This window comes from Gossypium hirsutum, chromosome D07, assembly GCF_007990345.1.
Source record: "Gossypium hirsutum isolate 1008001.06 chromosome D07, Gossypium_hirsutum_v2.1, whole genome shotgun sequence".
Lineage (NCBI taxonomy): Eukaryota > Viridiplantae > Streptophyta > Magnoliopsida > Malvales > Malvaceae > Gossypium > Gossypium hirsutum.
This window is the reverse complement of record NC_053443.1, coordinates 21284941-21306996: the sequence shown is the minus strand read 5'-3', so window position 1 is coordinate 21306996 and position 22056 is coordinate 21284941. Positions and strand designations below refer to the sequence as shown.

At 32.2% G+C, this 22056-nt stretch overlaps 1 protein-coding gene across 1 annotated transcript in view; it reads right to left on the bottom strand.

Annotated features, from left to right (window-relative positions):
• LOC107956094 (ABC transporter G family member 33) overlaps positions 1–20096 on the bottom strand; it is a 28066-nt gene extending 7970 nt beyond the window's left edge. Inside the window, exons 1-16 of the mRNA XM_041096667.1 lie at positions 19500–20096; positions 19219–19345; positions 19024–19109; positions 18848–18932; positions 18599–18758; positions 18430–18506; positions 18299–18352; positions 18060–18150; positions 16698–16999; positions 16330–16611; positions 15890–16203; positions 15644–15804; positions 15448–15551; positions 7394–7547; positions 7068–7270; positions 6661–6984 (exon numbers count right to left, since the gene is read on the bottom strand). Coding sequence (XP_040952601.1) covers positions 6661–6984; positions 7068–7270; positions 7394–7547; positions 15448–15551; positions 15644–15804; positions 15890–16203; positions 16330–16611; positions 16698–16999; positions 18060–18150; positions 18299–18352; positions 18430–18506; positions 18599–18758; positions 18848–18932; positions 19024–19109; positions 19219–19345; positions 19500–19867 — 2892 coding nt within the window. The 5' untranslated portion in view covers positions 19868–20096. The remainder of the gene's footprint in view (positions 1–6660; positions 6985–7067; positions 7271–7393; positions 7548–15447; positions 15552–15643; positions 15805–15889; positions 16204–16329; positions 16612–16697; positions 17000–18059; positions 18151–18298; positions 18353–18429; positions 18507–18598; positions 18759–18847; positions 18933–19023; positions 19110–19218; positions 19346–19499) is intronic.
• Between the last annotated feature and the right edge of the window lie 1960 nt (positions 20097–22056).

Genomic DNA, 22056 nt, shown 5'->3' with positions numbered 1-22056 from the left:
CCCAATAGAAATAATTGAGGTTATTCGATTGTTGATTGTTGTGAATGCACATCTTAACATTAAAATTTTCCAAATGGATGTTAAGAGTGCTTTCTTAAATGGGTTCTTGAAAGAAGATGTGTACATAGCTTAACCAAAGTGTTTTGAAGATACTTCAAATCCAGATATGTCTACAAATTAAAAAAAGCTTCGTATGGGTTGAAGCAAGCCCTTCGTGCCTAGTATAAGAGACTACCATAGTATCTAATTGAATAGAGATTTGAAAGAGGTTTTGTGGATAAACTATTGTTCATAAAGAGGATAAAATGAATTATGATCCTTGCAAAAACATATGTAGATGGCATAATATTTGGTGTTACCTCTGTTACTTCTTACTACTAATGACTCATTTTTGAAGTCAATTTAAATTAAATTCAAAATGAGCATGGTAGGTGAGTTATCCTACTTTCTTGGGTTTCAAATTAAGCAATTAGAGGAATGAACATTCTTATCATAAGAAAAGTATGCTAGGAATCTCGTGAAGAAGTTTGATTTTGAACAATCAAATTTTGTCAGTATCCCTATGTTAGTAGATGAGAAATAGAGTTTGGATACTGAGGAAGTGCCCACTCTCCAAACCACTTACAAAAGTATGATAGGATGTTTTCTGTATCATACTGCAAGTCAACCTGATTTAAGTTTTAGTGTAGGTATATGTGCAAGATATCAAGTCAATCAAAAATAATTTCATGTTAAGGTTGTGAAGAGAATCATCAGGTATGTCAATAACACTCTTGAACTTGATATTTGGTTCACTAAAGACAATTCTATGTGCTTAGTTGGATACAATGATATTGAGTTAGAACATGGATGATCGAAAATGTACATCAAGAGGGTTTTTTAATTAGGAGGTGATCTAGTCTCATGGTACAACAAGAAATAGGGATCAATCTCATTATCCACTGTAGAGGCTGAGTACATAGCAGTAGCCAATTGTTGTGCACAACTGTTTTGGGTGGAACAAATGCTTGAAGACTTTTGGATAGCCTTGCCAACAACCACAATTTATTGTGATAATATTAGTGCCATTAGTATATCAAAGAATCTTGTTCAACATATTAGGACCAAGCATATTAATATAAGTCACCACTTTATCTCTGAATTTGTGGAAAGTCAAATTTTTGAGATGAAGTATGTGGAAACTCAGAAGCAATTAGCTGACTTATTCACCAAAGCTTTGGATGCCAAGATGTTTGAGAGCTTGAGGAGCACAATTGGTATTTGTTGTGCATGAGTGTTCCTACTTTGTTAATTGACGGGGCATCCAAACAATCACTCAAGATACTGTTTTGAGGAAAAATTGTTGCCTATTTTACAAATTATATTCTTTATTTAGGAGGGAATATATATAGTTTTTGTAGTTTATTTTTGGTGGGAAATATATCAAATTTTTAATTTTTCCCTCTCTCTGTATATTTGGGAATGACACGCAATTAATGGATTGTGATATCTTCTTTCTATCTATAAAGAGTATTTCACATAAATTAAAATCTTTTAATTTTTTGTTGAAATTATTTTTGAAGCTTCTCAAGCATTCTTGTTTCGCAAGTTAGTGTTTTCTCACAAAGGGTTTTTAAAAGCATTCAACCTCTATTCTCATGGCAAGGACTAAGATGACAACTACAGAAGAATATGATAAGCACCACCAACAACAATATGCTGGTGGTGAACCAAGTTGTCATTCTTAGGCTAGTGGTGATGCAAGTCAAGGAGTGTTCACTCCCTCATTCCTTATGGTGGCACCAAAATCAAGTGCATCTCAAGACCAATCTAGAAACATACCTATCTCTGAACTATCCACCCCTCAAAAGAATCTAATGCCTCAGAATTCCCCATTCGTAATTGAACCTAATAGTCCTTCTCCTAAATCCTGAATTAGAAAGTTGTCTCCCTTAATGCCAAATATTGATCATGTTCATGAAGATACAATTAACTCTCTTATCCAAGATCTAATAAGCTAGAACGAAGAAGGTACTCCACAAAATCCTTCTTTGATTCCTTAATTCACTTCTAAACCCTCATCCAACTCCACAACCTACATGATTTCACTACCAATGATTCTGAACCTATTTTAGAAGAAGAAGGCTGGCAAAATAAGTTTCTCTTGAATGAGAAGCTACAAAAGTTCTCGAGGATAAAATCTCTTTTGATGAGGTTTTGGTGACAAAAAAAGTACCAACTGCCCAGACACTAATCAATCTAGACCAAGAATAAGGTCTATGGTGACTAGGGAAATCAAATCCCTTGTTAAAACAAGGAAAGACAAAGGCAAAAAATAATAAAAAATAGTGCGTTGGAAAGCTCCACAGAGTCTGAATCCCATGCAAGCTCTAAATTGTTTTCTTCTTAAGGTAATGTGCCTCTTTGTGCAATAATGCAACTAAGGATCAAACAACCAAATGTTCCAAACTCAGCAACAAAGCACAACAAAAAATTGAAGAATATAAGAGTCTCAAAACTATTATCTAAAGCTACTAAAGTAGTCAAAAAATAAGAAGAAAGAATTATTGCTTAAAGAAAGAAAGTGTTTCTGAATCCTGATTGTATAAGAAGGTACTACAAACTCATCCTAAAAGATTTCATTTTCGACCAAAATATCGATGACAATTCCTTTGCATATCATGGTATTGATGAAAACTTGAAGAATGCTGGATTATTTGGTTCGATTTGTTATGTGTAGTCGTTTGTTAAAAGGGTTGGGTATGAATTATCTATAAATCTCAACCGTGACATACTAATGAGTTTACCAAGTATTACCATAAGGTTTTTATACATGGTAGATGGTTAAAAAATTTGGACCTAATTAAATTTGAAATTTGTATTATTCCTTTACCAAAAATCTCAATCTTGATGAATCAATAATTGCTACTACTACTGCTCTAACCAACTATCTCACCCAACTTTTCCTGACAAAGGCATTCTTCAATCCTCTTAACTTGATCCTATATATGCTGCTCTACATGCTATTGCTACTGGGAACTGGCTCCTTAATAGCCAAAGAGACTATTACAAAATGAGTGGTTGGTTTTCTCAGAAAACTGGTAGAAATGGTAGAATTTGATTTAGGCCAATTGATTTTTGATGAAATTACTAAATTTTTTAGTGTCTATATGAGAATCTTTTGCTGGCTTTTGCATATCTCATCTTTTTAATCTTCTTTTTAAGATTTTGAATTTGTTAGATCCAAATAAACTTATGAGAAAACTGTGCTTGAACTAAAATTTTCTCATAAGTGGTTGGAAGGGAAATGTGAGTTGAATAAGCTAGGCAAAGTTCAAGCTTTAGAGTATGAATCTGCTGGGTAAGAAAAAGGAATTCATGAAGTGCCCATTCCTGCTAGCACCATTCCCATCTCGAAAGGCATACATGCTAGGAATGTTGTAGATCTCTAAGCCTATGTCGATTTTCTTCAAAAGCACTATGATAAATTAAAAGCAAAGACAAAGGCTATTAAGAAGATTATCGATAAATAGAAAGCCTTAATAGTAGATATTTAAGCATCGAAAGAGGTGCCTAGCTTGGCAAGTATGTAGAACAAAAAAGAGGAAAGAGAAGATGTGATGAGGAGAAAAAAAGGTGTAGGTTTGGTGATGAACTTGTTTTGAATGCTCATTTAAAGGGGAATTTTTATTTTTTTATGAACTTCTTTTATGATTTACAATTTTTTGGATAAGTATTGTAACGTGTTTTTTTTTGTTGTTGCTATTTTTCTATTAGAGATGAATTTGGATTTCTTTTTGCTATGATATGGTTTTTAGTTTCATTGGGCATTTCTTTCTCAAACTTTCTTAGTTATAGTTGTTGTTGGTAGTTATTAATGCAAACTTATCTTGACATTGATGATTGATTGCTTAATTATTTTCTAAGGTAAGTTAGATTAAATTAATGTGCATGTGCTGAGGAGGAGCTTATGTTGATCGATAATTCATACTTTTTACCTTATGATTTTTGTTCAACAAATTGCCAAAAGGGGGGAGATTTTTGAGAAATATGAAACTAACAATTTGGTGCCAAAGGGAGTGCCCACTTTTCTACCTACCAAATCTATGTTGGCAGTTTCCCTATTTAGGTATTAGCAATTTATTGAACCTTATTTTTGTGCTATGCTGATTACATGATGAATATCTAGCCCATTCTATAAGATCTTTCTGCTTGGGAATACGAATATTAGTAATTGATTTGGATCGAAATTCCTCAAAGCAATCCTTTGGTTTATAGACTTTGGATTGAATCGTGATTCTTTTGATGAACTGTGATAGAGTCCATATTTACTTCATATGCTATCATTATATTGTATTACTTTACAATATTACTGTTTTATTGGGATTGTATTAGATTTCTATTGTAAGCAAGTCTCAAAATTAATATCTATATGTTTGAGAGACTTGCGTAGGAAAATGTACCGAGAATTAGGCATTTAACCTATTCTTAAGAGAATAATTTTGTAAGAGTGCTATTTTTAAAGTAAAACCTATTGTCGTGGTTTTACTTGCTGTGATCACAAGGGGTGTTCATAGTGGTGAGAGTATTATATCTTCAAAGTACAAGGGTGAGGGAAACGATCACGGTGCGTGTGATTGAATAGGTTCACTTTGTAAGTGTTGAAAAGAGTGCATATTTCTCACTAAACTAGGCTTTACATACGTAGGGAAATCGAACTGAGTAATCATCTTCTTGTGTTCTTTGTGTTTTCTGTTTTCTTATTTAGTGCTTGGAGAAGTGACCACCAACTTAGCAACATTCTTTTTTCTAACATATATGATAAGCTAATTCCTACAAATTGCTATCAGTGCAAATAAGAATGGGCATCACTTTAATGATTGACAAAGAAGAAGAGGTATCAACATTGTAAAGTATGGTCATTATGTTAAAGAACTTGAGGAAGGAGATGAGGTAATATATGGCTTTGACGGTGATAATGATAGAGAAGATTTAAAAGATGGGAAAATCTTTCTGTTATAGAGGATGATGCTAGGTGCCATAATGATAGTAACAATTGCAACTTTGTAGTTGGTAATGGAAAAAATATTATACCTAAGGAATTACATTAAAATTACTACTTTTGACCAGACAAGTTTCTTGAACATATCACATTATCGAGTAAGTCTAAAGGTGAAGGAAATTTTATTAGAGAAAGTTGAGGAATTATTGCATAATAGACATATTCGGAGGATGAAACTAACTCGAGCATGATTTTTTCTAAAAAGGGGAGAATGGATATCATTTATCAGTTATCCCAAAAGTCATTATTTAGCTAAATGATTTATCTACTTATTGTTATTTTATTAGTTATCTAATATATCTAATCTATATTACATATAGCAAGGTACTTAAATCAATCTTTTAAGCATCATATATTAATTTAAATTTTAAAATGTGTAAATGATATAATTTAAAAATAGATTCATAAAATTAAACTTTAAAAGATTAAAAAAATAAAAAAAACGCTTTTTAAAAAATTATTATAAATAAATTTCATAAATAAAAAATTAATAGATTTCATAAACACTTTTTTACATATGTTTAATTTAAGAAATTGTATATATCATACTTTATTTTTATCAAATAAAATATTGAATTCAAAATATATAAAAAAGTATAAGATAATTTAAACTTATTTATAATATGGATTATAAAATTTGTACAAAATTATTAAATAATTTTAACATATTTTAATTAATACAATAAAATCTATGTAAGGGTAAAAAACTAGTTATATAATAGATAAAGGTTATTAGTTTTTTTTTTTAAATAATGCCCTTAGATAAGGTTTATTATTATTATTTATCTAATAGATTAGCTTATCAATTTATTTTAGGGTAAATTATAAAAATAGTCACTTTCGTTTGCCTCAAATTATATTTCAGTCATTTATGTTTGAAATGTTACATTTTAGTCACTTATACTATTGTTTTGTTACGAAGTGGTCACTCTGCTGTTAAGTTCCGTTACCTCCCTAATGACAATCCTATGTGACAGTTCAAATGAGTTTTAAATGCCAACTTTGGTGTCTAGCTGAGATGAGAATAGAATTAAATAAATTTAATTAATTGAAAATTTTAAATTAATTACACCTTGAACTGTAAAAAAAAAACCATTCGTCTCCTTTTTCTTTTAGTTTTATTTTCCATTTTGACTGAAAAAACTAATCTCATTCTAGTTGGACATCCAAGTTGGCATTTAAAACGCATTTGAACTTGCCACGTAGGATTGCCGTTCGGGAGGTAATGGAGCTTAACGGTAAAGTGACTATTTCGTAACAAAACGATAATGTAAGTGACTAAAACATAACATTTCAAATATAAATGACTAAAATGTAATTTAAGGCAAACGAAAGTGATTATTTTTATAGTTTACCTTTATTTTACTAATAGTAGAAGTTATGCTTTCAGCCTATAAATAGGCTAGCTTGTAAGTTTTGTTACTAATTTAAAAAACAAATAGTTATTTACTTTTCTCTCTTAACAAGAAAATTTCTCTTTTTTTAGTTAAATTGTATACTTGTTAAAATTTCTTTTTCAAGACAATTCGTGAAATAGCTTTCGTTGCTCATCCTATGTTGAGTCGCATCAAATATCAAATTGACTTATGAGGATTCGCATAAAGTTTAAACACTCGTACCAATCTTATATGCTTAGGAATCTCTGCTGGAAGGCGTAACCAAGCTGAGTACATCACCGATTCCTTTACTGTTATTTGTGGAGAGTGTACGTCAGTTTGCTCGCAGTACCCAAAGACTCTAGCATATGCCTCTCGGACTTTGGGGTATCCTCCAACTCTTATATCCCCTTCAATATAGCCTCCAGTTTTTCTTCCAGATAGAACATCCATCAATGTCGTCTTGCCAGCTCCACTGGAACCCATCAATGCTGTAAGAACTCCAGGTCTAAATGCACCAGAAATATCTTGAAGAAGATGGAGCTTCTTATTTGGGACTTGAAATTTCTAGAAAAGGGACAAAATAACTTGAAAATATTTCTAATCACCTTAAAAAAAAACAAAAAAAAAAGGATAAATCAAATTGTTACCTTGGGAGTATCCACAAAGTAATGCACATTATCAAATGAGAGTGTAACGGGCACAAAAGGTAAAACCATCCTTGTAACTTCTGTTGTTGTATGAGCTCCTTGTAATTGGTCATCTTGCATGGAATTGCTTAAATCTTCTTTTCTTTTCAGATAAGAAAACCTTTTATGAGAAACAATAGCTCGAGATCTCCCAGTCCCTGGAGCTGTACAAATTTTCATTTTTCAAACACATCTTAGAACTAGTAATGTTTAAATTCATCAGTTGGGTTTCTTATTCTTTTATCACTTTTCTTCTTGTAGTTGTATATACATAGAGTAAAACTTACGCTTTGAATAACTAAGGGCTAAGGTGAATCCAATGTTAGCAAGAACCCACATTCCTATCAAAGTTGAAACTGATATCCAGTAGGAGGATTTATTGAAGTTTAGTCCACGTTTTAGTAGAGCTCGATGCCCCAAAGTCTCATTTAAAGATGAAACCTGAAAGGCCGCAACACAACCAAAAAAACAAGGGATAAGTGTTGATTTTTTTATCCTTAATTCATGAGTGAAAATCCCCTACCCCTAGTTCTCAGATCCCGTCGGTGACCCCTCTCAAAATGATGTCACTTTTTTTTTTCTATTAAATTTTAATTTAAGTTATAACAAATTTTATATTAATTGTAGCTAAAATAGAAAATAACAATAAATAAATATAAATATAAAAAACTAATAAAAAAATTTAAATTCATTATCATGCTTTTTTTATTTATAAAACCAAAAAATAAAAATAATTGAAAGTTATCTTCTAATAAGTAAAGTTTTGATGGGTTGAATATTAAACTTAATCTATCAGAGTAAATCAAACAACTAATTTTTATAGATTTTCTTTCCAAACTTGAAAAAATATATTAAGTTTAAAAATAAATTTAAAAAGAATGAAATTTGTATATAAATGGATTAGAATTTGCTCCATATCTAATTATTTTCCGATTAAATAAAATTTATTCTATGAAACTTATATATACAAAAATCGATACGAGAAGAGAAAAATTAATGATATTTTCAATCTTCTCGGTATTATACCAGTTGTTGTATCTTTTTCTTTTGATATTGATACGTATCAATATTGGTGTATTTTAGTCAAATAATTTAAATTTATCAATATCTTTAAAATATTTTTTTCATATATATATACACATGAATATATATCTCAATTATAATATAAATATTGTTAGCCCTAGTTTTTAAATGTTTTGATATAACAAAGTCAAATTATAAATTTCTTTTAGTCAAATTTGCAATCAATTAATATAAAGCTCTTAATATTATTTTCAAAGTGTTTAGAAACTTAAAATTACAAAATACCTTTCAATAACCTTGATTCAAAACAAATTTTACAACTTTAGGAGACTTCTACTGATACAAGTGTATAGAAGAATCGGTAGAACTAAGTTAGAGAGCAACTCAAGAATTCTTCCAGACTTCTATCGATACTTGGGAGCCATTCTACCAATACAACCTCAGTTGAATCGATACTTGGGTTGAGTTTTATCAATAGAAGTAAGTTAGAGACCATTCCAAGCCAAACAACAGACTTCTATCGATACTCAGGGGGACTTCTACCGATACAAGTCAATGAGCAATTTTTGGTCTCCCCTGTACCTTATACTAATACAACTATTAGTACAAGTTTGAACCTTTGAAACCCTCAGACTTCTATCGGTACAAGTGGAATTCTACCGATATATCGAGCTCCAACAGTTATAAATTTCAAGAGTTCTACCGGCATAAGTCCACTTGTGGTCTGCAGTTTACAATTAATGCACAAATTAATTGCAACAATGGCTCTAATTGACTCCCAACGTTGCCAAATGGCTCCAAGCTTGTTAGATGGCATAAATACAAGTCAGTAACTCCACATTGAAGATAAGAAACAAGTTTGTAAAGTCAATTGCAAAAAATCCAATCTTTTCATTGATATTCTCTTTATTCTTTTCAAGTGTTGTTGTAGTGTTATTGAGTGAGCTTTATCATTGTAATATCTTTCTTTAAGAGGAGTCTTTTATCCCTATTACTATTTCTCATCTTTGTAAAGGTTTGTGTGGAAGTATGCCTCGCATTTCGATCAAATAGTGTGTGACGTCGAAACGAGGAGAAGATCATTATCCCGACAAGCAACCAAAGCCCCAACGAGAAGAAAGCCCTTGTCCTAACGACGCAATCCTTTTTTGTCCTGATGACCAAATGCCACGTCATGACATAACAACGTGGTCCTTAAGTTTTTTAGTTTTCTTCTCTCAGTTAAACTCTGTTTTTAGTTTCTCACTTAAACTCTAGTTAGCCTAGGGATATTCTAGTCATATATGCTATGAATTTTAACCTATAAATAGGCCTTAGTTACTCTAGGTTTTACAAAACAAAAATATTTAGATTGAGAGAATTTTATTCTTTGTTTTGAAGGGTTTTTTTTGAGGTTTCAGGTTTTTGTTTTGATTCTCTCTTTCCTTTATACTCCTTTATTATTATAGTGAAATCTCATTTTTCCCAAGGTTTTTTTATCCTTTTTTGAGAAGCTTTTCCACATTAAATTTGTGTGTTGATCTTTTCAATCTCTTAGTTATTTTTCTTATTCGTTCCATACACGAGTTAATTCCCTACAAACTAGTATCAAAGCTAGTTTGAATTTTGTATTTAACCCGTTTAGAGATGGCAACATCAAGATTTGATATTGATAAGTTCGATGGTATTGCAAATTTAAGTCTGTGGCAAGTTCGAATGTCAGCAATACTAATTTAGAGTGATCTTGAGAGGATCATTAAAGAGAAGAAGCCTGCGGACATAGATCGGTCAGAATGGGATAGGTTAGATAAAAAAGCTCTATCCAAAATTCAATTATGTTTAACAAATAATGTGTTACATGAGGTTTTGAAGAAGAAAACAACATATACATTATGGACGAAACTAGAAGCCTATATGAAGAAATCCTGGGTCAACAGGTTAGTGTTAAAGCAACATCTCTGCACATTTAGAATGGCCGAATGTGAGTCTATTAGAGCTCATATTATTGAGTTTTTTTACCTTTCTAAATGACCTGGAGAATCTTGAAGAATAGATTAGCAACAAGAATCAGGCCATGTTATCGTTATGTTATTTATCCTATTCTTATAAAAATTTCAAGGAAACTTTTATTTATGGGAGAGATCATCTCATTTGAGGACGTGAAAGGGAATCTGCTGAGTAAGGATAAACTTGACAAGGAGTTAAGCCTAAAAAATGTGAGGCGGGCAAGCCTCAGTTGTAGTTGCAAGGGGCAAACAACACTCTAAAAGGCCAGACTGAAGCAGGTCTAAGGTGATATCTAAAGCTAGAAACTGAGACAAAGAATGTGGCTACTGCAAGAAGAAGGGCCACATTAAGTTGAAATGCTGTAAACTTCAAAATAAGATTAAAAGGGATGTCGAAAACGACGAGAAAGATAATCAGAAAGATGAAGTTGTTGTTGCTAGTGTAGCCAAAGATAGAGGTGATAATTTTTTGTTTGTGTCCACGAGCGAAAGTTTCAAGCTTACTTCCGAATAGATTTTAGATTCAGGGTGCTCCTATCACATGTGTCCCAATAGGGACTGGTTCTCTACATACAATTCAGTTGAATGTGGAGTAGTGTTGATGGAGAATAATTCTCCATGTAAGATAACCGACATAAGAATAATACAAATTAAGATGCATGATGAAATAATCCAGACACTGTCAGATGTCAGGTATGTAATCGACTTAAAGAAAAATCTCATCTTATTGAGAATTTTGGATTTTAATGGTTGCAAGATAGTCAATGAGTCAAATGACTTAAAATTTTCTCGTGGAGCTCTCATTGTAATGGAAAGACAGAAAAATGGTAGCCTATACGTTCTACAAGGGTTAATGGTTACTGGTGCAACTATAATTATCGAAGAAGGGCTGAAATCTTCGTCACGTCTCGACAAGAACCAGCTCGACATCACAACGACACGAAGTGATTCTTTCTTTACAGATTTTGATTCAACCAAACTTTGGCACACGCGGCTCAGTCATATAAGTGAGAAATTTATGACAACATTGTGTAAACAAGGTCTTCTTGAAGACACTGAAATTGGTAAGTTAGATTTCTACGAACATTGCACTTACGGGAAGCAGACGCGAGTAAGTTTTGATTCAGCTATGCACAGAATAAAAGGGACTCTTAATTACCTCAATTTCAATTTATGGGGTCCGACTCCTGACATCACAAAAGGAGGTAATAAATATCTCCTAACTTTTATTATTGATCATTCCAAAAAAGTTTTGGTTTATTTTCTAAAGTAGAAAAACAAAGTTTTTAGAATCTTCAAGTATTGGAAAAAACTATTAGAAAAAATAGACCAGGAAGTCCGTGAAGCGGTTGAGAATGGACAATGGACTTGAGTTCTGTTCATCCGAGTTTAATGAAAACTACAAATGGGAAAGGATAGAGAGACATTGCACCTTTTTAGGTACTCCGTAACAGAATAAAATTGTAGAAAGAATGGATAAAACCTTGTTGGAAAAGGCCCGATGCATGCTTTCAAATGCAAGTCTAGGGAAGGAGTTTTGGGCTGAAGTCGTAAATTTGGAAAGTTATTTGGTAAACCAATCTACACATCGAACATTTCATGGTAAAGTTCTAGAAGAGATATGGTCTGATAATCCTCCCAATTATTCTAATCTTAGAATTTTCGGTTGTCCTACTTATGCTAAAATTAACTAGGGAAAGTTTGATCCAAGGGCAGTAAAGTGCATTTATCTGGGTTACTTTGCTGATACGAAAGGTTTCAAATTGTGGTGTCTAAAAACCAATAAAACTATTGTTAGCAGAAATGTTAAGCTCTATGAATCAACCATGATTTGTACGATAAAGGGGTCACTTATTTTGAAAGACACAACAAATCAGAGTGTTTCAAGCAATGTGGAGTCAAAAGAAGAAACAAGGGGTGACGTCGCGATGACACGAAAAGGCACGTTGCAACGTAACAATGAGCAGGGTCATCGTCTCAATGAAGAAATACACGACTTCACGATGATGTGACAAAATTTTTGTTCTTGCGAAGCTAACACTGCTTCGGATCAGTTTGGGACTTCATCTGGCTCTCAATTACCTTCACCATATCATTTAACTAACTATAAGTTGGCTCATGAGAGGAAAATACGAGAAATCCAACCGCCATAGAGGTACTGTGAAGGAAACCTAGTGGAATACGCTTTAAGTGCTATAGAGAACATTGATTCAACTGACCCTTCATGCTATTTTGAGGCATTTCAGGCCTCTGATTGTAGTAAATGTCTCGTTGCTATGGAAGAAAAGATGGAATGACTTCAAAAGAACGAGACTTGACGGCTAGTTAAACCACCCATCAGTAAGAAAATAGTTGGTTGCAAATGGATGTTTAAGAAGAATAAAGGTTTGGGTTCAAACAAAACTAGTTACAAGGCAATATTGGTCATAAAGGGCTACAATCAAGTGGAGGGAGTTGATTTTCATGATGTTTTCTCTCTCGTTGTGAAACATATGTCCATTCGGGCACTTTTGGCTCTTGTTGCATCAAATAATCTCGAGTCAGAGTAGTTAGATGTGAAGATTGCTTTCCTTCATGGTGACCTTGAAGAGGACATATACATGCAGCAATTTCAGAACTAAAGGTAAAGAAGGTCATATTTGCCTTCTTAGAAAACCATTGTACGGTTTGAAGCAGTCTCTCGGTAGTGGTACACAAAGTTCGACTCCTTAATGTTAAGTATTGATTTTTCACGACATAAGTATGATAGCTGTGTATATTTACAATGTCTTGATGGTGGTTCATTCATATAGTTTTTGATTTATGTTGATGATATGTTGATTGCGGCTAGGACCATTCAAAATTGAAAGACTTAAAACCATGCTTAACTCTAAGTTTGAGATGAAGGATTTAGGTGCAGTAAAAAAAATTTTGGGGATGAAAATTTCAAGGGATAGATGTTCCAAAAAAATGTTTTTATTGCAACAAAGGTACATCAAGAAGATCCTTCAGTGATTTAAGATGTAAGACTCAAAACCGATAAGTACTCCCTTAGTTGCACATTTTAAGTTGTCAATTTCAGATTCTCCCCAAAATGAAGAAGAAGAAAGGTACATGTCAAAAGTACCTTATTCAAGCTTAGTTGGAAGTTTAATGTATGCAATGGTATGTACTCGTCCCGATATTTCATATGCTGTTAGTGTTGTTAGTAGATACATGGCCAAACTGGGTAAGTTACACTAGCATGTAGTTAAGTGGATATTCAGATATTTTGGAGGTACTTCTAACATATGCTTAAAGTTCGGAATAAGCCAAAAGGGCTTAGTCGGATATGTTGATTCAGATTATATAGGAGACTTAGATCAAATGAGGTCTCTCATAGGTTACCTATTTTCCTTCGAAAATTGTGCCATTACTTGGAAAGCTACACTTCAAGCTATAGTGTCCTTATCGACTACTAAAGCAGAATACATGACAATTACTGAAGCAGTAAAAGAAGCAATTTTGTTAAGGGGTCTATTTAGCGAACTGGTTAATGAGAAATGGGCAATTGTTGTATATTGTGATAGTCAAAGTGCCATACATCTCACCAAAGATCAGATGCATCATGAAAGGAAAAAGCACATAGACATTCATTATCATTTTGTTCGAGAGGTGATCATTCAAGGGCATGTTCAAATTCATAAAATTGGCACAAAACATAATATAGCTGACATGTTGATAAAGAGTCTTCCAGTTTCAAAGTTAAAGCACTGTTTTGACTTGGTGAGTATCCAACGAATATCCAATTAGGCCCGTTACAGGGCTTGGCAAAAGAGTTAAGTGAAATATGAGTCAAGGTGGACATTTGTGAAAATATGCCTCGCATTTCGATTAAACAGTGTGTGACGTCACAACGAGGATGAGCTATTTGTCTCGAAGAGCAGCTAACATCACAACGAGAAGAAAGCCCTCGTCCCAACGATGAGGTCCTTCTTTGTCCCGACGACCAAACGCCACATTATGACGTGGTGATGTGCTCATCAAGTTTCTCGATTTTCTTCTCTCAGTCAAACTCTGTTTTTAGTTTCCTACTTAAACTCTGATTAACCTAGGGATATTTTAGTCATATATGCTATGAATTTCAACCTATAAATAGGCCTTAGTTACTCTAGGTTTTACACAATAAAAATATTTAGATTGAGAAAATTCTGTTCTTTGTTTTGAAGGATTTTTCTTTCGGAGTTTCGAGTTTTTATTTTGATTCTCTCCTTCTCTTGTACTCTTCTATTATTATAGTAAAATATCCTTTTTCCCCGTGGTCTTTTATCCTCTTTTGAGGAGTTTTTCCACGTTGAATTTGTATGTTGATCTTTTCAATCTCTTAGTTATTTTTCTTGTTTGTTGCATACATGGGTTAATTCCCTATAGTTTGCTTAAGGTTTTTGGGTAGAAAATCTTAAGGGAAGTGATTCTATCTTGTCTAGTGAAAATACAGTGTTTTGTAAAGGTTAAACATTGTTTTTGAAATGTTCAAATATAGTGAATTTGGGAAATTCCTAGTTGTGGTAAGCTAAGGTAGTGGAGGTAGGTAATTGGGGCCGAACCACTATAAATTATTGAGTCTCCTTTGTTTGTCATATATTTTTAAAGTTTTTAAAACACCAATTCACCTCCTCTTGATGATTATCGAGCTTAACAAATATATTTATGTGAAAATGAAAAATTTAAATTATTAATTATGTTTCAAAAACATAATTTATTGATTATATTTTATTTTAATGTAATTAGAAAGTAAAAATGGTTAGAAAACAAATTATTAGAAATTGATTTAAAATATAAAAAAAAACATGTATAAACAAGTATGAAACTATACACACCGATGCAATTTGATGTTAGTTAAACTGGGTTGAAACAAATTGATATTTGGCAACATTGTCTATTCAATTCCTAATTTTATATATTTTAATATTATAATATTTGTTTATATAAATTTTATAGTATGAATACTATTTAATTAAAAAAAAGATTTTGAGCAAATCTCACACCACTTTTAAACTAAGTTCCTTTTTTAAATTTATTTTTTATTTTAATATATTTTTTAAGTTTGTAAATAAAAATTTAATGAATAAAAGCCAGTCAGTTCTTTAGTTTAATATTTATATATTTATCATATATTAGACCAGCATGCGAGAAATGTTGGCTATTTTTATTTTTCGGTTTGTTAAATTAAGAAAATCATGATAATGAGTTTAAAATCTTTTATTTCTTATTTCTTATTGGTTTTATTAATTTTTAATTTGTCTACTATTAATATTAAATTTATAAAATTAATTATAACTTTAAATAGGGGTAGGGATTTTTTATTTATTTACCTTTTGCCACCTTGGAGACAGAAATTCGTTCACTGAGATTCCTATATCCGTATGGGAGAGAGGAGAAATCCAAAAGCACCACTTTATCCAAGAAGGCATTGATGCTGCATTGAGGCAATGTCTGTTATAATTACATGAATATACTTTGAACAAATCCAACTTTAGAATTTCTTCATGCTAAAAAGGTTGGTCTTACGTAAGGGTACTATGAAGCCACTGGATAATAATGTTGCCATCACTGTAAACTGACAAAAAATTGCAGCTACAGGAGGTGTTTGAATTACAACAGCAATCAAACGGAAAATTGAGGTTCCCACTTGATGGAGAAGGAACTGGATGAAAAGCTGACGGAAGAACCTAAAAGTAACACTTGGGACTTAGAGAACATATTAAAATCTATATATATAGCATAATAATAGAATATTGTCCTTAAAATGCTAACCTTTCTGGTTCTGGACTGTAGCCAACCCCAAAATATATAAGAGATGTCCAAATAAAAGTATCCAGAAATGAAAATGGAATCCTTAAAATAGCTGAAGGAATTGAATAAGCCCATGCAGGATAGAAATATAAATCTCTTTGCTTATAGAATATGCCAAGCCTAGAACTAGTAAGTGCCAGCTCTGGAACTCCACTTGTCAAAATTCTCAAAAGACCAAAAAATAAGCAAGCCATGTACTTTCTTGCATGGAACTCATCGATCTTCATTTGAGTGCGTATAAAAAGTGTCACAACTATCAATGACAAGGAAACAAGCTGCAAGCAAAAAAAAAAACACCCATGGCGTGTTGATTCATATTTGCCATCTCCATATTGATTCATAAATTAATAATATCATGTTAATTAATTGTTATTATGCTTCTACAAAAAAAAAAAAGTTACCTGTGCTGATCTGAACATATACAGAAACGAGTTACGCTTGGTAAGAAGCCATTCCCTAGTTAAGCATGCTTTGAATAATTCCCATTTTTCAAAAGAATAGATATTAAATGACAAAGCATTCTTGTGATCCTCGGCTATTTTGAAGGGTGCATAGAGTTCTTCATTTAGTCTCTGTCCAGCATGGAACTCCTTGAATGCAGCTATGAATTTGTCAGTAGAAACATAACTATGAGGTTGGTCCCTGTGAAACCAGTATTGTGCTTGATCTTTTTGGGAGAGTACCTGTTGTTTGATGAATAAACTTCAAAACAATGTTTCAAGAATTCAATGCAAGTATATGTTCTGGCACTTTGAGTTGGGATACATACTTCTAGTAGGAAGTCGGCGAGGCCTTTCCGTGGTGGGCACTTGAAGCCACAATATTCAAAGAACTCTTGAACATCACTCTTAGGTCCGTTGTATACAATCTTCCCTTCGTCCATTAGAATAATGTCATCAAAGAGATCAAAGGTCTCCGGAGTTGGTTGAAGAAGTGAAATTAAAATCGTGGCCCCTATTACATGGGCCAATTGTTGTAAGCATGTTACAATTTGAAAGGTGGTGGAGCTATCTAAGCCGGTTGATATTTCATCCATAAAAAATGCTATGGTTGGACCAACCATCATTTCTCCTATTAAATGGAAACGTTAAGCAATTAATACAATAATTTAATTTTCTAACTCAAGAAATTTTTTCAACCACAAATCTCATGTGTTTTCTTTTGACTACATAATTTCACTTTATAGATTATGCTAAAAATTAACTAAAAGACAATTTTTTAAGATATATACGGTAATATTAATATCTTCACTCAATACATTGGAAATCATGGACTACTATATTTAATTTAATAACTTTTAACCTTAAAATATAATTTGAGTTGGTATCATACCAATTTAATTTAAAATTATTAAAGTATGTTATATATATATAGAGTAAATTATATTATTATGGAAGTATATTTGTCTTTCAATACTTTTATATAAACTCAATAAAAATTTAATAATAGTAGAATTTGAACTCGTGTCATTATATATTTTAAACATTTTAACTTTATCATTTAAATAAAGGATTCATTTAATTTTTATGTAAACTTTTAATAAATATGTTTATTGCATAACTTTTTCACCCACATCATGAGTACGCTATAACTAGTATTATTAATATGGGTCCGCTTAACAAAACCTAAAGGTATCTGTAAGAGATTATCTATTTACCATTTTAAAAAGGGGTAAATGTCAAATTCACACATGAACATTGATCTAATTTGTATTTAATATATGAGTTTTGATTTGATGTAATTATACATATAAAACTTTAATTATAGGTCATGTGTACACATGAATCTTTAATTTTGATTCAATTGAACACCTTTAAAAACTAAATATGTTTATTTATTTTCATATTTGATTAATATAATTATTTGTATATGCAACGTATGAATGTAAGTGGGTGTTGTGTCAAAAATATTGTTAGTTATTTGTGAAAATTAAATCAAATTAAAATTACATATAATTATAAATAAATAAAGTTCAAATATGACATATAGTTTTGATGTTCAATAATTTTAGAAAATTTCCTTTTTACTCAATTAATACATTATATTGACTAAATTCAAGATATATATCATTATTTCATGTAAGAGAAGTAATAAATTGATGAGCAAGTGGTATAGATTACGGGCACAAAACCTATCGTCAGCCTTTTCTTTTCACCGCCAGAGATTCCACGGCTCATTGAATCTCCCACAATTGTATCACCACAACTATCCAGTCCTAAGATCTAAACATCATAAATGTCAGCAAAATCTTTAGGGAAAAGCCTATTAATTAACGACAAGACTTGGAGATTATGATGAAAGTCAAAATGAAGTGGATCCAAATATACTACTACACTTCTTTTGTTTCTTCCCTTTAATTAAGCGAATCACCTTTAATATATAATCTGTCTGGAGTGTTCTTTTTAATCCTTCTACTGAAATTGCCTGCCACCATAGATTATTGTCAAAAACAGCAGCCATGGTAACATGTCAGATAACCATATTCTTGCATAACTGGTTACCTTCATATAGGTGTCTAAATCCGGTTCAGGGATGATCCCAAGGAACTTCTCCCGTCTACTGAGTTCTTTCAAAATATCTGCCAATCATAAACAAATTTAAATGATGAATATAATGGTAAGAAGGGTTGATTGTTAATGTAAGATGGAGAACAAAACAATATACATGTACCTGCTCTGCTCCCAATGCCCTGACAACGTGCTGAGAAATCAATTGTCTCTCTTACAGTCATGTCAGAAATATGCAAGTCATATTGATTTATATAAGCGGACGTTTTCTGAGGAACAAACTCACTGAGCTTGTAACCATTATAAGAGATTTCCCCTGAGACCTGAACTTGAATATACAGTTGTTGAGTCAAAACTAGTTTAGCGCAGCCAGTATATTTCCAATAACTGGTTAGATAAGTAAGAAACGAACCTTGAGAGACGGGTCATGCTTCCCTGCAAGTGTCTGCAAAAAAGTTGTTTTTCCACAGCCAGGAAGGCCAAGCAACAGCGTCATCCTGCATTAAAATTAAGGTGCATGCCTGATTTCAAATGAAACAAAATAAAAACGTATAGCTTAATCTTGAAAGGCACATCCTTCGCATTTACCTGGAAGGCTTGACGATACCGCTCACATCGTTCAGAATTTTAATCTTGTTTGGTTGAGACATACATCTATTAACGTTTGTAATAGCCTGCTCACCATAAGGTATCTCATCCATTACTCACTGTATGCTATCATGTATGTTTTTTTACAAGTAAATCTAAAAGGTCACACTATAATATGCAACGTTAAACACTTACAGAGAATATGTTTGTGATGGTGTTCCAAAGAGTAGGGATATGGGGCTTTCCATGAACCACTTTACACTCTGCTTCCACATTCAGATTCTTAAATCTCACGTCGGTTGTTGGCAATTCCAAACCCACCCTGATAACTCCAAAATATCAATTTCAGTCTGAGACCTCCAAACCCCAATATTATAATTATTATAGAATTTGCAATGACAATAATGTTATATATTACAAAAAGAAAAGAAAAAGACGAGTTTCAAAAGGTTGCTTGGCTTGTTTTAATTTCTTGCCTGGCCATTCTTTCCTTTAGTTTTTTTAACAGCTTGAGATTGTCCTTATCGATTATGGTGATCAGATGGTCAATAAAAACGCGGCGTTCCAATGCTCCAAGCCGAGTAACATTTATCACCTTCTTCCCTAATACCTCATCTTTGCCAGCGTTTAACAACTTTTGATCAAACAAAGCTGTTCTAATCCGCTTGAAAGTGGGTAATCTTTCGATTGCAGCCCACTGCAACTCCACTTCATCATGACCAACATCATCATCCTCATCGTCTTCATAATCATCTGAACGTTTCCTCAAGTCTTGAAAAGACGTCGACGACCCCATGGCCGTGCTTCTCTCAAGTTCAGTTGCTTCCACGCCGTTTTTTTCCATTACCAATTTTTAGTATGGATAAGTAATCTAACAAATTGTGTTCCTTTTCAGGTTTGGTAGTGAATGGACAATATCTTGCTTTGGTTTGATCAAAACAACAGCAGGTATTATCCTAGATTTGTTTTGTTTTGTTGCACATATTACTCCTATCGTGCCATAATTATGCTGTTTTCCTTTAATATATGCACATTAAAGAGAGACATCACGTTTTACCAGTTCACTCCATTTTTGTGGGTCTTTTTCACAATAATTATATATTGCCCTGGGCAAGTGGTTACTCCTCTAAGGATGCCCACTTGATAGTACGGTCCTTGGCTAATTTGTGGACTAATTGCATTACACCAGAGAAAACACAATTATAATTTATGTATTGATAGCTTATACTGTACAGTTTCTCTTTTTTTTTTAAAGACCCTAACCCAGAGGCGATTCTTAGGGGGGCCCGCATGGCCCTGGCTCCCCTAAAATGAAAAATTGTTATTTAGGCCCTCTAAATTTTTTTAAAATTTTAAATTAGTAAATATAAAATTGTACTTTGTCCCCCCTAAAATTATAAAAATTCAATTTAATATTTTAAAAATTATAAAGGTATAGACTATTAAAAATTAAAATTTCATTCAGCCCCACTAAAAAATTGTTCTGACTTCGCCCCTGCCTCTCGGTGAAGTGAGAAAGACATATAAAAGTTGTTAAACTAAGCTTTGTTTGATAATATGTTTTGATATAACAAATTAAAGTGTTTTTGAATAAAAGTTAAAGTTGAACAAAATTAACAAAGTGATTCCTCAAATAAAGTCTAACAAATAAAAATTTTGAATTTTTTACTTTGAACTCTTAGAAATTTTTTATCAACTTTAAAATCAAGTCAAAATAATTTTAATAAGTTAGAATTCTTTCAATTAGTCAAACTGTTTTTAAAACATTAGAATTCTTTCAATTAGTCAAACTGTTTTTAAAACAAGTCAATATAGCTCTAGGACAAGAAGTATCGATAGTTCTCAAAATATCGATACATCTCTTAAAACTAATACCAAATTGACATTCTGTTTCTCAACTCTTTCAGCTAGGTATCGATCCAGTATCGATACTTTTTATATGGTATCAATAGAATTTATCCAGTATCGATATTTTTAGCTCCAATGGTTACTGAATTATGCATTTAATGCAAAAATTATTGATACCTTTTTAGCTAGTATCAATACTCGCTGTTGTAGGTGAATTAAATGCATTGGTTTTCACATCCCTAATGGCTCTATTTATATCTCCAATAACCACAACGATTGGAAATTAATTAGAGGGTATAAATACCAGCTTTAAAAGATCCTACAATAAGAAGAGAAATAATACAAGCCTAAAAGATCTATCAATCAACCCTTGTGCTCAATTTTTATACTTTTCTTGTATACATTTGTGAGCTTTCATTGTTATTCTTTTAGCTCAAGTGTATTCTTGTTTATTAGTGTTTAATTGCCAAACAATTCAATCTTGTAAGCATTTCTTCTTAGTTTGCTATTTGTGTTTACTCTTTGAGATCAAGGTTTGTGTCTTAAGGTTTGGGTAGAAACCTTAAGGGAGTTTGTAAGGTTAAACCTTATCCTTAAAGGTTATCAAATTAGTGAATTCAAGAAAATCCTTAGTTGTAGAAAGCTAAGGTAGTGGAGTAGGTAATTGGGGCCAAACCTCTACAAATCGAAGTGTTCATTGTCTCTATCTTTTCCTTAGCAACCGTAAATTTTTTAAGAGGCCAATTCACCCCTCCTTTTGGTGATTTTGAGTTGAACTATCGAGCTAACAAAGTGGTAAGAGAGAAGGTTAAGTGATCTCAAGGAAAATTTGAATTAAGAAGTAGGTTGTAGAATATTGATTTAAAGTAAGGACTAAATCGTAAGGATGTGAAAAGTTGTGGCTCAAGTATAATTATTCAAAATTTGAGGGTTGAAGTATAAATGTGAGAAATTTGAAGGACCAAAAGTGAACATAAACCATTTCTTATGACACGAAATTGGTGTGTAGGGACCAAATTGAATAAGTGGAAAAATATGAAGGACTAAATCTTAATTTTACCAATTTAAGTGATGATTCAGGGTCAGAATTTTGAAGGATAATGATGTGCATAGTGGTCATTTAGCAAGAAGATAATTTTGCAGCGTAATGATGATGTTGGTGATATTTTTAAATAAATAAATTAG